This window comes from Oxyura jamaicensis, chromosome 10 (genome assembly GCF_011077185.1).
Source record: "Oxyura jamaicensis isolate SHBP4307 breed ruddy duck chromosome 10, BPBGC_Ojam_1.0, whole genome shotgun sequence".
Classification (NCBI taxonomy): domain Eukaryota; kingdom Metazoa; phylum Chordata; class Aves; order Anseriformes; family Anatidae; genus Oxyura; species Oxyura jamaicensis.
The window spans coordinates 19,507,541-19,521,215 of NC_048902.1; the positions used below are offsets into that span (position 1 = coordinate 19,507,541).

General features: G+C 40.2%; 2 protein-coding genes across 7 annotated transcripts in view; one reads left to right on the plus strand and one right to left on the minus strand.

The window, feature by feature from the left end:
• Nucleotides 1-459, minus strand: part of MEGF11 (multiple EGF like domains 11) — a 200,296-nt gene extending 199,837 nt beyond the window's left edge. For all 6 annotated transcript variants that reach the window (XM_035335633.1, XM_035335629.1, XM_035335630.1 and 3 more), the window contains exon 1: nucleotides 283-459. The gene's annotated coding sequence lies outside the window, so the exon portion shown is untranslated. The remainder of the gene's footprint in view (nucleotides 1-282) is intronic.
• A 1,364-nt stretch (nucleotides 460-1,823) lies between these two features.
• Nucleotides 1,824-13,675, plus strand: part of LOC118172195 — a 63,966-nt gene continuing 52,114 nt past the window's right edge. Inside the window, exons 1-3 of the mRNA XM_035335952.1 lie at nucleotides 1,824-1,870; nucleotides 2,767-2,849; nucleotides 4,124-4,182. Of these exons, the coding sequence (XP_035191843.1) occupies nucleotides 1,824-1,870; nucleotides 2,767-2,849; nucleotides 4,124-4,182 (189 nt within the window). The remainder of the gene's footprint in view (nucleotides 1,871-2,766; nucleotides 2,850-4,123; nucleotides 4,183-13,675) is intronic.

Sequence of the window (13,675 nt, forward strand, 5' to 3'; positions counted from 1 at the left end):
CCCTCTAGGAGATACTGAGCTCGGTGCTATTTGCAGATATCCCCAATACCATTTTCCAACACAAGTTTCCTGTCACCTGGAGGTGACACTGACAAGGGGAGAAACAGAGCTTGTGGGGACAGCACAACCGCTTCTGCCTCTCAGCAGCTTCTTTCACAGCCTCCTGTGAAGGTTTGCTGCTGAGGACCCACTCACACTCTCCTTCCATGAGGAGGCCAGGCCCAGCAGTGGCACAAGCTAGGAACAGACTGGCAGGATGCACAAAACCGGCATCTTTCTTACCTTGCACTTAAATTCCTGCAACGGAGACTAGCTTGTCACAACTTTGTCCTTTTAGCCATAAGGGTAATGACAATAAACGTATGCAGGAATCATAATTTTTCAGCATGAAACTATTCTTTCCTCTCTGTGAAAGGTAACCATGCTCCGGTACTGCTCAACCAAATTCCGGCAGAAGCTTCAGTGAACACTCAGACTGAAACAAATTAAACAAAGATATGGCATTTCCTATAATTAACAGCAATAAAAGAAAAATTTGGAGGTTTCAGCAGTTTATGGGGAAGTTATCAAGGGAAAGGTTGAAAAGTTGCAACCTGATTACTGTTTGCTTAATCTTAGTGACACCTCCCTCTGCTGCATCAATCACACAGTGAGGAAGGTGCTGCGGAGTACCACTAAAGGAACCAGTCCCACTTCCCAAAATGTAACGTAGAGTCTTTCTGTTAAAGACTGGATGAACACACCAGGCTCCTGCCTGCTAGAGCGCCCTGAGGACTCTCTCTTATGTTCTTTGAATCCCAGTTGCTCAGTTTTCCAAAACTGGGTAGGGGGCTGATTTTAATAGGAACTGAGGATACAGATCTCTTAAGTTGCTTTGAATTTCTAAGCTTTAAAATATGATACAGTGGAGCAGAGAGGCAGGCGCTGAGCTCTTCTCTCTGGTGACCAGCAATAGGACCTGAGGGAATGGCTTGAAGCTACAACAGGGGCATTTCACGCTGGGTATCAGGAAAAGGTTCTTCACCACAAGGTGGTTGGGTACTGGCACAGGCTCCCCAGGGCAGTCAGTGGTCATGGCACCAAGCCCATGGGAGTTCAAGAAGCATTTGGACAATGCTCTCAGACACATGAACTGATTTTTTATGTTTTATTTTTTGCAGGTTGTCTTTTGGGGATCCAGGAGTTGGACTCGATGATCCTTGTGAGTCCCTTCCAACTCAGTATTCTATGACTCTAGGATTATTACAGTTACGTGAACTTCTTACAAAGTCTGAAGGTCTGCTTCAGTGCTAAGCACTCCTAAGCTGGCTTCCACCAGAGTCATTGGAAGCTTGGCTAGAGAGTAAAGCAGGAATGAATAATGAAGTAAGCTCTTCTCGATCTATCAAATGTTATTTTTGGAAGCTCAGGAGTGTTCCTTCAGTGCTCTCAGAGGAAAAATGGGTCAAAGTACAACAGAGACATGCCACTAGGCAAGCAATTTAGGCAATTAGTTTAGTTATGGCTGATGAAATATGTTTGTAAAGGCAAAGGCTGGGGTATGCATCTAGGGCTCAGAGGACCTGAGTGTAAATCATCCTGGTAAAGACTTCAGGCGTGACACTGGATTAGCAAAGTAGGCTGCACGGGGGTAGCTCAAATTTCTCCCAGGTTCTGTGCCCAGCATTTCCTGCAAGATCTGTGCCTTCAGACGTCCCTAATCAATATCAAACACCACGCTTAGAAGCTTGGGGTGAAATGTAGGACTTATGAGTTCTCAAAGTCCGATTATCCACAGAAAAGTCGAAGGAAGATAACTGACCAACCTTTCAGGTGCTTGAAGAATGAGCGTACTACAAACGGAAAAGCGAGCAGATACTGAAGTGATAAGGTATGTACACAGTTGGCATTATCCATCTGCTGTATGAGATCAACATCAACATGCAAAGAAAAACAGAAATTCATCAGTACTTACACAAACTCAATATATGTGTGAACTTGTGCAAGGCACAAGCACCAATCCACAATGCTTTTATTCATGAAAATAGTAAACGTCTTTTTCTTAAATCACTGGATAGTTAGTTAATCAATAGTCCAGCAGAAATACAAGGAAAATATTATATTAACAACACCTAAAAACATTGCTGAAATAGTGCCCAAATCCAGATAATTGCTGGCTTCTTTTCAGAAAAGTCAGCAAGGAAAAAAATTATCTGTGATTTTCTGCCCATAATTGTGTACTTGTACTCAACTACCAGTGTCAAATTGGAAGCCAGCCCTTTGAACATTTGGCCCTTTCAGTTATTACTGCAAACCCAGGACCACTGAAACATTAGGGTCCCTTTAGAGCCCAAGCCCTGTCCAAGCCCTGCCTGTCAGACAGCACAGGGAGATGGCTGACGTTCTACTAGTGCTTTGTGCCAAAAGCAATCTGGCAGGCTTTGAAGACAAATTCCAGGTATCCTGCAGCATTTCAACAGGAGAAGACCTTCTGCAAGGAAAGAAAGCCTGGTGTGGTCATCACTGGGCCTCCTCAGTTAAAACATGGTAAACAAAAGTCAGAAGAGGCCACTTTCCATACCTGTCTTCCCAGCCCTCCTACTCCCGTCTCGCTGTCTGACCACTGGGGAAGCCAGCCCATGCACAGCCTGTGTATGGGGAAGCCTCCCCATGCACAGCCTCGTCTTTTTGCATAGCAGAATTTAAAGCTGCTGAAATCGTATGGGGAGTCGCATTCTCTACTGATTTAACACTGTATTTATATTCACTATCCCATGCATATTTCAGGTATTCCTTCACATACATTACCTCAGAAGAGAAAGAGGAAAGCGAGACGCCACAGAGCGAACAGCTCTCCCCTGAGAACTCCGGTTAGCTTGCTTACATTTAGCCACCCCCTCCATCCCTGTTCAAAATGCCAGACAATTACAACACAAGCTTCCTTACACAGTTACAGCAACAAAGGCCTCGTGCCTCGTACCCCCAGACAACTCAGCCATCTAAGCATTATATGCATGCCCAGATGAGGAATAATATGATTTTAATTATTTCTCTAAAAAAAAAAAACACTTCCAACAGAATTTTCTTAGTGTTTAAAGAACACATGGGAAGTTGGTCTGAAAATAGGAGTAACAAGAAATGAAGTATAAGGATGCGTAACATATATGCAGTGGAATAAATTATGATTTTGTGAAAGTGTTGTGAAAGTAAGAAAAAAAGTGGCTGGGAAATGTAGAATATCCTTTGCGGTTATATTTTAAAAAATTACTTCCATTTGTCAAGAGCAATTGGCCTCTTCTTTGTGTCTTCATTTATCTCAGAGGAAAATAAAATGAAACAAACAGCAAAAAAGTCCCAAGTACAGTGAACAGCTGAGCCAGGGACAAATTAAGTAACGCAGATTGATGGCTGTTGATCTACAGCAGTACTATCACATCCCAATGCTACATCTCATATTTCATTTAAAGGCTCATCTCTTCTTTTCCAGAAACAGTGCGATATTTATGGGAGAAGGCTGATTTGCAAGCCTTGGAGCTGCACTGAGAATCCAGATTCAGTTTTTCCAATCTGGCTTTAAAGTTGGTGAAAGCCTTGAACTTTGAAGGTAGCAGCCCAAATAAAATGAAACCAAACACAGGCAGAAAATGAACTTTGAATCTAAACATGTATTTTCAAGAAATGCTGCAGGCAGGGCAAAGCTTTTTATCTTCCATTTCTTCATAAGACAGTAAGGAAGCAATGCTTGTCTCCTCTTCATCTATACCTTTACTAACCTCACTGGTCCAATAGCATACATCTTCATCTGTTCTCCAGAGTTTTCCCAGTGCTTTATCCTCCGTGGCATTCTCTATTACAACAGCACTCAGATGTTCTCTTCCTGCGTTCAATTTTCCTCTGAGCCTCTTGAAATCTTAATCTAAAGTTTTTTAACTTCATAGCTATTAAAAACATTGACTGGCCCACAGAGAATATAACTTTTTCTATCAAAGTCTGCTAAACATAAGATAAACGTTAAATCAATTTTTAGATTTCTAATGGCTTAAGAATTAGAGTGGCCACTTAAAAACTGCCAATTCTACTTGAAATATGAGAAGTTTCCTCAGAAGCTGCAATAATCCTTTGTGCTTTTCTGCGCTTCTTACAGGGCATATCTGGAACACTGTCAATACCGGAGGAATGGTATTTGGTTCAATCATGTTGAAGGTAAAAGGCTGAAGTTAGGAGCCCATGTAATTTATCTCCTTTTCAGAGCATGCACATCTCTGTCTATCTGAGAACAGGCTGGTTACTTAGGTGCCTAGAAATGGCTATAAGCTTTTAGGTTTAGGCATCCAACATGGAAAATAGGCTGAGCAGATCTGTCCTTCTCTAGGGCAGTATGCTGATGCTGTGGAGAAGGTCAAGGTGCGTGAACAAGGTCTTTGCAGTTACCGTTGGTCATTGCTTCGAGGGGGCATGCTGCAGAGCTACTGCTGTATAACCACCCTGCAGCTGGTCAGGTGTTAACAAGGCACTTACTCAGAGTGCCTAAAGCTAGTCTCCCAAAACACCCCTAAAATAAGCTCAAGATGCATATTAAAATGAGAAGTCAGGTTTGTGCCCTAGCAAAGCCCTGACTCCACGTGAGACACACACCAAGTCCTTCCCATGCCGTGCTTCCGCTGTGAACCAGGAAGGAGCTGTCATGCTCAAAGGGCTGACGGGGGGCTCAGATCGTGGGGAACGTCAGGAAACAAAAGACCTCTGCAATCTAGGCTTAGACTTGCAACTCTTGACCACCCACCGCTGACTGTAGACCTTAAGCTCTATAACCAGATGGGCACCATGAACAGTCTTCCTTCAGTTACACAGCAGTTCCCAACGGCACCTTCACTACAATGGGTCTCCACAGGCTGAGACAGCCAACAGCAGCATCTGCAAATGCTCTCTTCCACAATATCCAAGTCTGAAACTTCTTGGCCTGTTTTTAGCTCTGTGCAGAGCAGAGAGAAGAGGAGGGAGTGGTCAAAATCCCCAGCAAATCCAGATGGTCCCCCAGAATATCCCTACCTTTCCAGGAACCATCATACAATTTTTAAGAGATGTTCCAAGACACTGACTGTTAGAGCAATAACTGGAGAGATAAATGAGAACATGACCCCAGCCTTATTTAATTTTACATCACTATGCAAAGCTCTTGACTCTGCTGTCTCCATGACCTACTTTATCTATTGTTTATTTCTTTTCTTTTTTTTTTTTTTTTCCAGGAAATTGTTCATTAAGGAGAAGAGCACCTGGCTTACAGTAACAGGGCACTGTGCAAAGCATCTGTCATAAAACTGAGAGAGAAACATTCATTAATACATCAGACAGAGCAAACCCACAAAGAACTGAGGGGCTGCAGAGGAATATTTTAGGCAAAGAAGATGTCAGGACCAAAGTCTCTACTGGTGTATATGGCTGAAATCCACGGAGTTCACTGTGCCAATTTGTACCTGGAGAGAATTTGGATCTACCACTCAGTTATCAGATACAGATGGTACTGGAGTTACTCAGGTTAGAGATAGTATTTTCTTTCTGGCAGAAGAACAGCAGCCAGAAAAATCACTGTGGACAAAAACAGATCTGGATAACTGGTGCATGGAACTAGCTCTGCTTCCTCCTCCCCCTCCTCCTAAATTTGGCACTGAAAACTTATTTAAATAAGAAGAAAATTATAAAAACGAATTTATGGGCTTATTTTAGGGCTTAACCTCTATCATTTTATCGCCATACTAATTATGCTTTTTTTTTTTTTTTTCCACAAGTTAGGACAAGTACAGTTTTCTCTCTGTATTCTTGCCTCATCAACATCATACATGTACCATCTGCTATGTCCTCTTACTGAGCCCTCTCTGTGGCTTGCTCTCAGATGCACAGCACTCATTCGGTCGAGGAGAACACTTCCCTGTGAGTGCTTTGTTAAGCCCTGTGCAGAGGAACAAAAATTGGATCTTAAAAATTGCTTAGACATTTTTGAACTTTTTGTAATGTAAACTTAATGCAGCTTGCTCCCTGTGCTGAGATTATCTGAGCAAGTATTACTCACATGTATCCTGCTGAACAAAACCAAACAGAAGTTCTCTTCAAAATAGGCACACAAATTATTGGCTGGCAGGAGACTGAAGTGTGTTCCCCGTCTTGCTCTCCAGTATCTTTCCGAAATAAGCTTCAGCACGCTAAAGAAAGCTTAAGTTTTGATTCTCTCGTTTTGTTTAGCACCAAACTTGTGGAAATCTTAAATTTGTCAGCATGAGCTAATCTCGGTCTCCTTTCCAGAGCACAACATGAATGAAGGTCTTCCAAGCTCACCACAGATTTTTCACCGTCCACTTTCTTCCAGTAGCACGCCATTTCTTCATGTACATGCTATGATTCCCATTTCAATCCTCAGCTATTTTACTGAGCTTCTCATCATCTTCTAGATCTTATCTTATATGTTTATATCCAACACCCCCTATGAATAATCTTATTTAGAATTATATGCAGATTTCTTCCCAAGACCAGCAGCCCATTTCCACTTCCCCTTCAAAAAATTCACTTCATGCAATCGCATCTCTGTTTAAACTGCAACAAGTCTGTCTCCAAAAGAACATGTTCAGTCTCTAGGCTCTTAGCTCCAAGTTTAAGGACATGCCAGGACACCAGGTATACCAGGTGTTGATGGGTAAAGGATAAGATCTTATGAAGCGGTGATCCATCATTTACCCCAGAAGAAGCAAGCACACTGTTAACCCAGGGCCACGTATACCCTCCGACTTGTCTTTGCCTCAGTCTTTCCCCTGGTAAATTGGAGTAAGTTCTTCCTCCCTGCCTCCCACTACTGACTTATTCATAAAAGAAAAGATTACATACATGCACAACATAATGGTTAACTTGTTTTTTCTTATTAAAAATAACTGGAGCTCTCCAATGTGGCCTACTGAGGAATAAACACCCCTCACTGTATGCCAATGCAGCCAGCAGAAAGAAATGAGAGATGGGGATGTGATGGGTTTTGCTTGTTTGTTTGTTTGTCTGAACTTGAAGCCCACCCACCAGGCCAATCACTCATTTTTTCAGACTGTTTCAGGATTTTGATTTGCAAACCAAGTCAAACAAGAGGTGGGAGTACGAATGAGTAGGTGGGAACCAGAGCAGTTGGAGCTCACAGAAAAATATTAAAGCTGGTTGGAAAATTGGAAGTTGAGTTAAAAAAACAACACACAACAATAGCAACCTTGTGGGTTTTTTGTTTGTTCGTTTGTTTGTTTTTCCAGTCACTTAAAAAAAGTATTGACAGAATATTCTATTTGTCTGCAGGCTCCTCAGAAGGATTTGGTCACAAAATCTTCATTGCATCCCGATGAAAACAGGCACAAAAAGGCCAGCAAGAAATATGGAGATCACTTCAGTTCTAATGGATGTTCACACTTCACAATTTAAAGAAAATATTTACTAGTAACATATCACCTTATTATCATGAGTTAAGAGTAAATTTAAATTTCATGCAACTGAATGGGCTAATTACATACACAGACACATCCTTTAAAAACTAGCTTTTTCACGTTCTTAAGTGTAGGCAATTAAGGGTAGCAGTAACATTTCATAATTCTGTCACTGATCTAAAATCCTTTTCACTTTCCTGTGAAACACTGTGCTTACATCTGAGGTTGCTCCTGTTTCTCAGACCGGTATTTGTTACAATCAAATATCACCTGGTGACTTTTTTTTTTTTTTTGCCTTCGTAAGAAATTAAAAATTTTGAAGGTCTGAATCTACGATTAACTTTGAAGAAAGTCATAAAACTCATTAAAAAAAAAAAAAGTTATTGGGAGCTATGGGAAATTCTGTCCTAGGCTGGCCTACTAATTAAAGTCAACTATGCCATATTACTTCGACTGTTCAAATGTATCCGCCTACAGATGTAAAATCTTTTCAGAATGATTAAAATCAGGAGTAAAAAATCCCAAATCTCTTTCCTCTTTCATGTGGAGCCACACAGAATGCACTTTTTTGGATTTCAAAGTCCATTACAACATTACCTTTGAAAACAGATGCACAATCAGGCCCAGAAGTGATTTATGCAAGCGAGATGCTCAGAACTGCCAGGAACTGTTCATGTTCAAAGTACCCCCAGCAGGCTCAGCTAGGTCCAGTTTGTATCACATATAATTAGGATTTTTCAGACCATAAAAATCAATAATATAATTAGTAAATGGCATGCTATTTCTGAAAATCTTGCTACAACTTATCTGTCTTTGATCAAGCAAAGCTCATTGCTAATGACATTTAAAGTTAATTAAGGAAAACACGTGTAAAAAGTTTTTTTGATAATTACCTAATTATGTACCATAAGAAATGAAGTATATAATATCTGTAAATTATGTTTAAATCAATTATTATTGTTTAGGACACTGTAAGAAGACATCAGGATGACAAGGCAGTTTTAGCTACACATTCTCCTGCGTTACAGAAACACTTCCTTAAGCCGGTGCATATACAAGAGTCGACCCAGTTTATTAGTGAGTGATGTCCCATTTGTAACACCAAAGTGCAGGTTAATTCTTCCTCAGCTGTGGGGCAGCACCAACAGAATATTTTACGAAATTCACTTATCTTTTGACAATGAATGATTGACAGCACACCATCATGGCTGAAGTTACCAACAAAATAAATAATGGAACCAGCAGAGATTACGAAGGGATTTCAAATGAATTACTACAATCCTTAGAGAAGAATGATTACAGAAAGCAAAAATATTTCATCATCTCACAGGAACGCACCGTTTTGCTACCAATTACGTTGACTGTCTGGACCCCAGGTATTGAGGAACATTCATATTTAAAAATATTCCAATTTGATGCAACACGTCTGAGTAACTTTTCATGACTGTCAGGCACATAGGGAAGAGTGAAAGGAAATTTTTCATAATTGTGGTATTGCGGGATTTATGAAAAACATTTTATCATGTTTAATATGTCTGTTTCTAATCTAGAAAAGAAGGATAGAGTGTAAACACCGCATTAACAGCATAGGCCAGTTCTGTAGTTAATGTGATGTCTGGTAGTTCTCATTTCCCAGTACATTTTGGATTTGATAGTAATGCTCTTGCTCAGTATTAGCCATGTATAGTAAATGAATCCCTGAGCCCTGCGAGACTATTCTAACGCCGAAAGTTACAGAGAGAGAATAAATGTTTCCAAAATTGGACTATACATCTCAATTGAAACAACAATTTATTTATTTAGTTTTACAGATGTGTAACAAATAAACTCTCCTCATATTATTTCACTTTTCTCTCTAGAAACGCAAAACAGCATAATATCTTTCTGAAATGTTCAATATTCTTACAGCAGATCCATTAATTCCACCTCAGACACGCCTTTTTGTTTAGTGGCATACTACTTTCAGCACAAGCAGGGAACACTGAATTCGCAAGTAAGCTAAACTTTCCACCAATCTAAATTCCTAGGAAAAAATTAGATACACACAGAGGAAAGCAAACAAAGAAACACCTCTTGCTGTATCTCAAACTAAACCAAACTGCTAGAAAGATGAAGTATGAAAGTACCGAGAGCAGGATGTTGGCTAAATAGGTGCCACTTGTACTTGCCCCAGATGCAACGGAGCTGGCATGCTGCTCAATACAAAGTGATTAATGATTGCTTGCAATCAGCCCTAGAAATCAATTGGCATTGAGTGACAAAATGATGCTATGACATCACATAGCCTCGCATCTGATGCTTGTTCTTGGATACATTTCTCCTCGTGCTGCCATTTTTGGCACTGTGCATGGGCTTGTAAAGATGATGGGGTTTATGATGCTCACAAATACCCAAGTTTTCACAAAAGAGGTTTCTATTTCTTTCTGCCAAATTTAATTTTTCTGTTCACTCACGACCCCTCCCATCACCACCCTTTGGCACGTCAAATTCAACTTCATGAAAAGTCATGTATTTACAGTTGGTTCTTTATTTCAGTTAATAATTATGATAGACTACAGAAAAATCATACATTTGAGGAAAGGGGAAAAAGGAAAACGGGAGCAGGGAAAGGGAGGTTCTACTGCTGCAGTGGAAAACCACGCATATATCTCATGTATTGTGAGCCACGTAAGTATCCTCTTCTTAATTTCAGCTGCACTACTGTTTCATGAGCAGGCCACTATTTTGTCCCTATTTTTGGTACTAGCAATAACAAGTTTTTCCAAAGAGACTGTTGTAAAGCAATTAAATGTTTTAAAATGACCCCCACTGCCCAGTTTCAAATTCACTTTAGGATGTTGTACGTTAAGAGAAAAAAATAGAGTGGCAACAGAAACCAAGGAATAAAGAATAAAGGGCAGCTTCTTTTATCTCCCTTTGCATGTGATAAGTTTCTCCTTGCCTTAATTACTTCAGTGGCCTTCTCTGCATTTATTCAAGTTTAAATTAATTTTATTTTGAATAAAGGTGACAGCAGCAATACATAACGTCCTAAACGAAGTCTCGCCACTGCTTTGTACAATGGTATGGACATTTTTGTGTCTCTGCACTAACACGAGTGGTACACTGTAGGCTAGCATGTGATAGAAAACAAGACATCAGTTGACTCTTTTGAAGTAAATGATAGCTTAACTCTTACTAAAAGATAGAAGAGCATCACAACTGTCAGAGCAATTTTCCACATCGGTGGTTTAACACCTGAACTATTGCTTATTTTTGTGACTAAACTATTCCCGATTTCTATCTGTTCTGCTCTGAATCAACACCAGTTCTGAGACATGTCATGAACTATGTTTGCCTAAAAGAGCCAAACGTACCACCAAGGAGGAGACCTAATGAGGAAAGAGCAGCTTCTTAAAAAAAAAAAAAAAGCTGGTTTGCTTTCTGTAAACATCTGGGTTGTAAATAACCATCGGCTTCATAGACAGTATAACATTAGACTGCCTCTGATTTAATGTCATAAAGATTGAGTTATTAATTTTAATTTAATGCTACCATAATTTTCTGCTTTGCATGTGAATGTAATCTTTGAAGTCTGTAAGCAGCCATCTCAGGAAGGTAGCAGAGATGACAACGTTCTTATGGCTTCTACTTTCTGTGGGAGCAACTGCCTAATAAGCATCTTTACTTGGGCATTTTTAACGGTTTTTCATAGTTCAGTAGCAGTGCATAAGGTTTGATTTCAAAACGAAAAACCAAACAACTTATTTAATATACTAATTTCCCAGATTCAAAGCCATTTAATTATTTCCATGGTCTAAGCAAAATAAAAAACAAAATTGTGAGGAGTAAAAGAATCAGTTATTTCCAATGGTTAATCTTTCATAAAGCCACATGGGAAAAGACTCAGGATGTAGAAGTGATTAGTGGAAGGGTGACTGCAGACCTCTATTCTCAGAAACAAAGAAATAGGGCTATGGCTGGCTCACAGAGGCAGGCAAGCGCTGGTTGGCCCACACTGAGGAGCACAACCTGCAGCTCTAAGAAGGTTCTTTCAGAACCTGAGCAAAGTAGTGCTGTGCGGGAGTTAAAGTTGGACTATGACTTTCTGGCAAATACTCTTTAAATACTTACCAATTCCCAGTCACACTTTTCTACCTGAAGTCTTTCTTCAAGCTGTTTTGGTTCATGACTTCTCATTTTCACAAAGCTGTCCTTAACAAACCAAGCAATACACCCTTCGCACTGCCAGTGCTGTGGTGCCCGATTAAGGGAGGTGGAGCAGGAAGAAAAGCAGCCGTGAGCAGCTGTGGCCTCACCACGACACCCTGGCACGTAGAAGAGCTCCCCACGTCCCATAAGGAGCACACCTGAGGATGAGATCCCAGCCCCTGCAAAAATACTTGCAGCCACAAAGCTGCCTTTATTAAGGCAAAGAAGGTACTAGCTGCCCATCCAGTGTCTAAGAAAAAAAAATATTCTTAGAGGCCTAAAGGTTCCCACAGCTCACTGAGTATCCAGCGATTCTCAGTACTGGTAGGGAAAACACGCTTACTGTGTGACCTTGCAGCAAGAGGGTTCTGGCAAAGAACCCTAAGGATGCTGCACATCTATAGGTCTGTTTGCAAAATATCATAGAGGAAAGATAGCTGTAACACTGGTTACACCACTCTGTTTTCTTTTAGTTTACCAATAAGGAATCGTGCAGAGTACTGAAGATAGCAAATCTACATGTATGAACTGCTACTCTTTCAGATGTGGGTGGGAAGCCAAAAAAATATTAGGCAGCAGGCCAGCAGGAGGAAACAGGGACAAATAAATGAATGAGAGTAGAGGTAATTGTAGCACTTACTCGGATTAGATGCAGATCACCAATGAACTGTTTTGCCACTTGTTTTCTCCTAAGGGAAATCTGACTTTCCCAGCTTTAATTTAATCATGGGAAAAATATGTCAAGTATTGATTATAACTAGAAACTGAAGTCTTCTACAAGCATGTACACATTAACACTACCACTCAGACATGACCTCGAAGAAAACCTCGATTTGCCTTTCTTCATCCTGATTGCCACCTCTTCCAGCAGACTGTCCTTACTCAGAACAGCACGTTCAGACTTGTAAACGTCAGATTTGGTGATGAAACAGTCCATGAGGGAATTCGTTAAAACCATTGAATTGATGTTGCTTGTGACGCTAAGCATAACTAAAAGCCATGTCTTCCAACTAAGAAAGCACAATACAACAAATGCCTCTGAGGAAGTGCTGTATAACAACACTGATTTCAATTTATTGCAGTTGGAAATAATATTCCAGTCAAGACTAAAAGTAGAATTTGGCAGAAGCACTTGCAAAAATCCTGAAATGGTGCCATTTGCCCACGGCCCTTGAGAAATACGAGGAAAAAAACAAGTGACACATCTACAATACATCAGATTGCAAAGTAAGAAAATTAAATTAATGGATGGAAAGTTTCTAAAAAAAGGCCTTTTGGCACTTTCTCCACTCTTGCTCACCCCAAACCATGTTCTGCCCTTTAGTCTTTTCCAGATCGCAATGGTATCACATTTTGAACTCATCGATATTACAGGAAGGCAAGGAGCAGTTTCAACTCTCTGAGACAGTTCTCAAGATTTCAGTTTCCCCTTCTTCATTGAAATAAATTATAACTTTTTAGAGGAGAAATAATAGTGAATGTTTGCCACATACCTGTGTTACAATATTATACAATATATAATAGCCTCTAATCTCATTTAGGGAGGGAGAAGTTCAAAACCCTGACCTGAATCAAGAAAAGGTATTTGAAACCGAGTCAGCTCCCTTCCAAATACTATCAATTTGAGATGAACAGTCACTTTCTTTTTGACCAGGAATTCACCCTTTTTAAAACCAGTATGCATGCTCTGGCATACAGATTCATTTATTGACATCTTCTGATTAAGAAAACATTTTCAAATACCTGTACTCATTCCTCATTACTGTCAGCCACCTTTCATCCCGGATTGCACCCCTACTCAGACTTCCGCTGCTTTCAATGAGATACACCCAGATATGTATATTCCCACAGAAATCCACGTAACTGAATTAATTCTGTACAAGTTGCCTAGTATCTCTCTGACAAAATAGTTAATTCATAGTCTTTTGCTTTCTTCCTATCTGCTTCTCAATGATAAGTGTCCTTCCAGGGTATAAACCTCATACAATTATGGGCTCTCTCTTGTAAAACCGTTCTTTTTACAACCATCATTTTCAAATATAGAGACATTTTCATTTTTG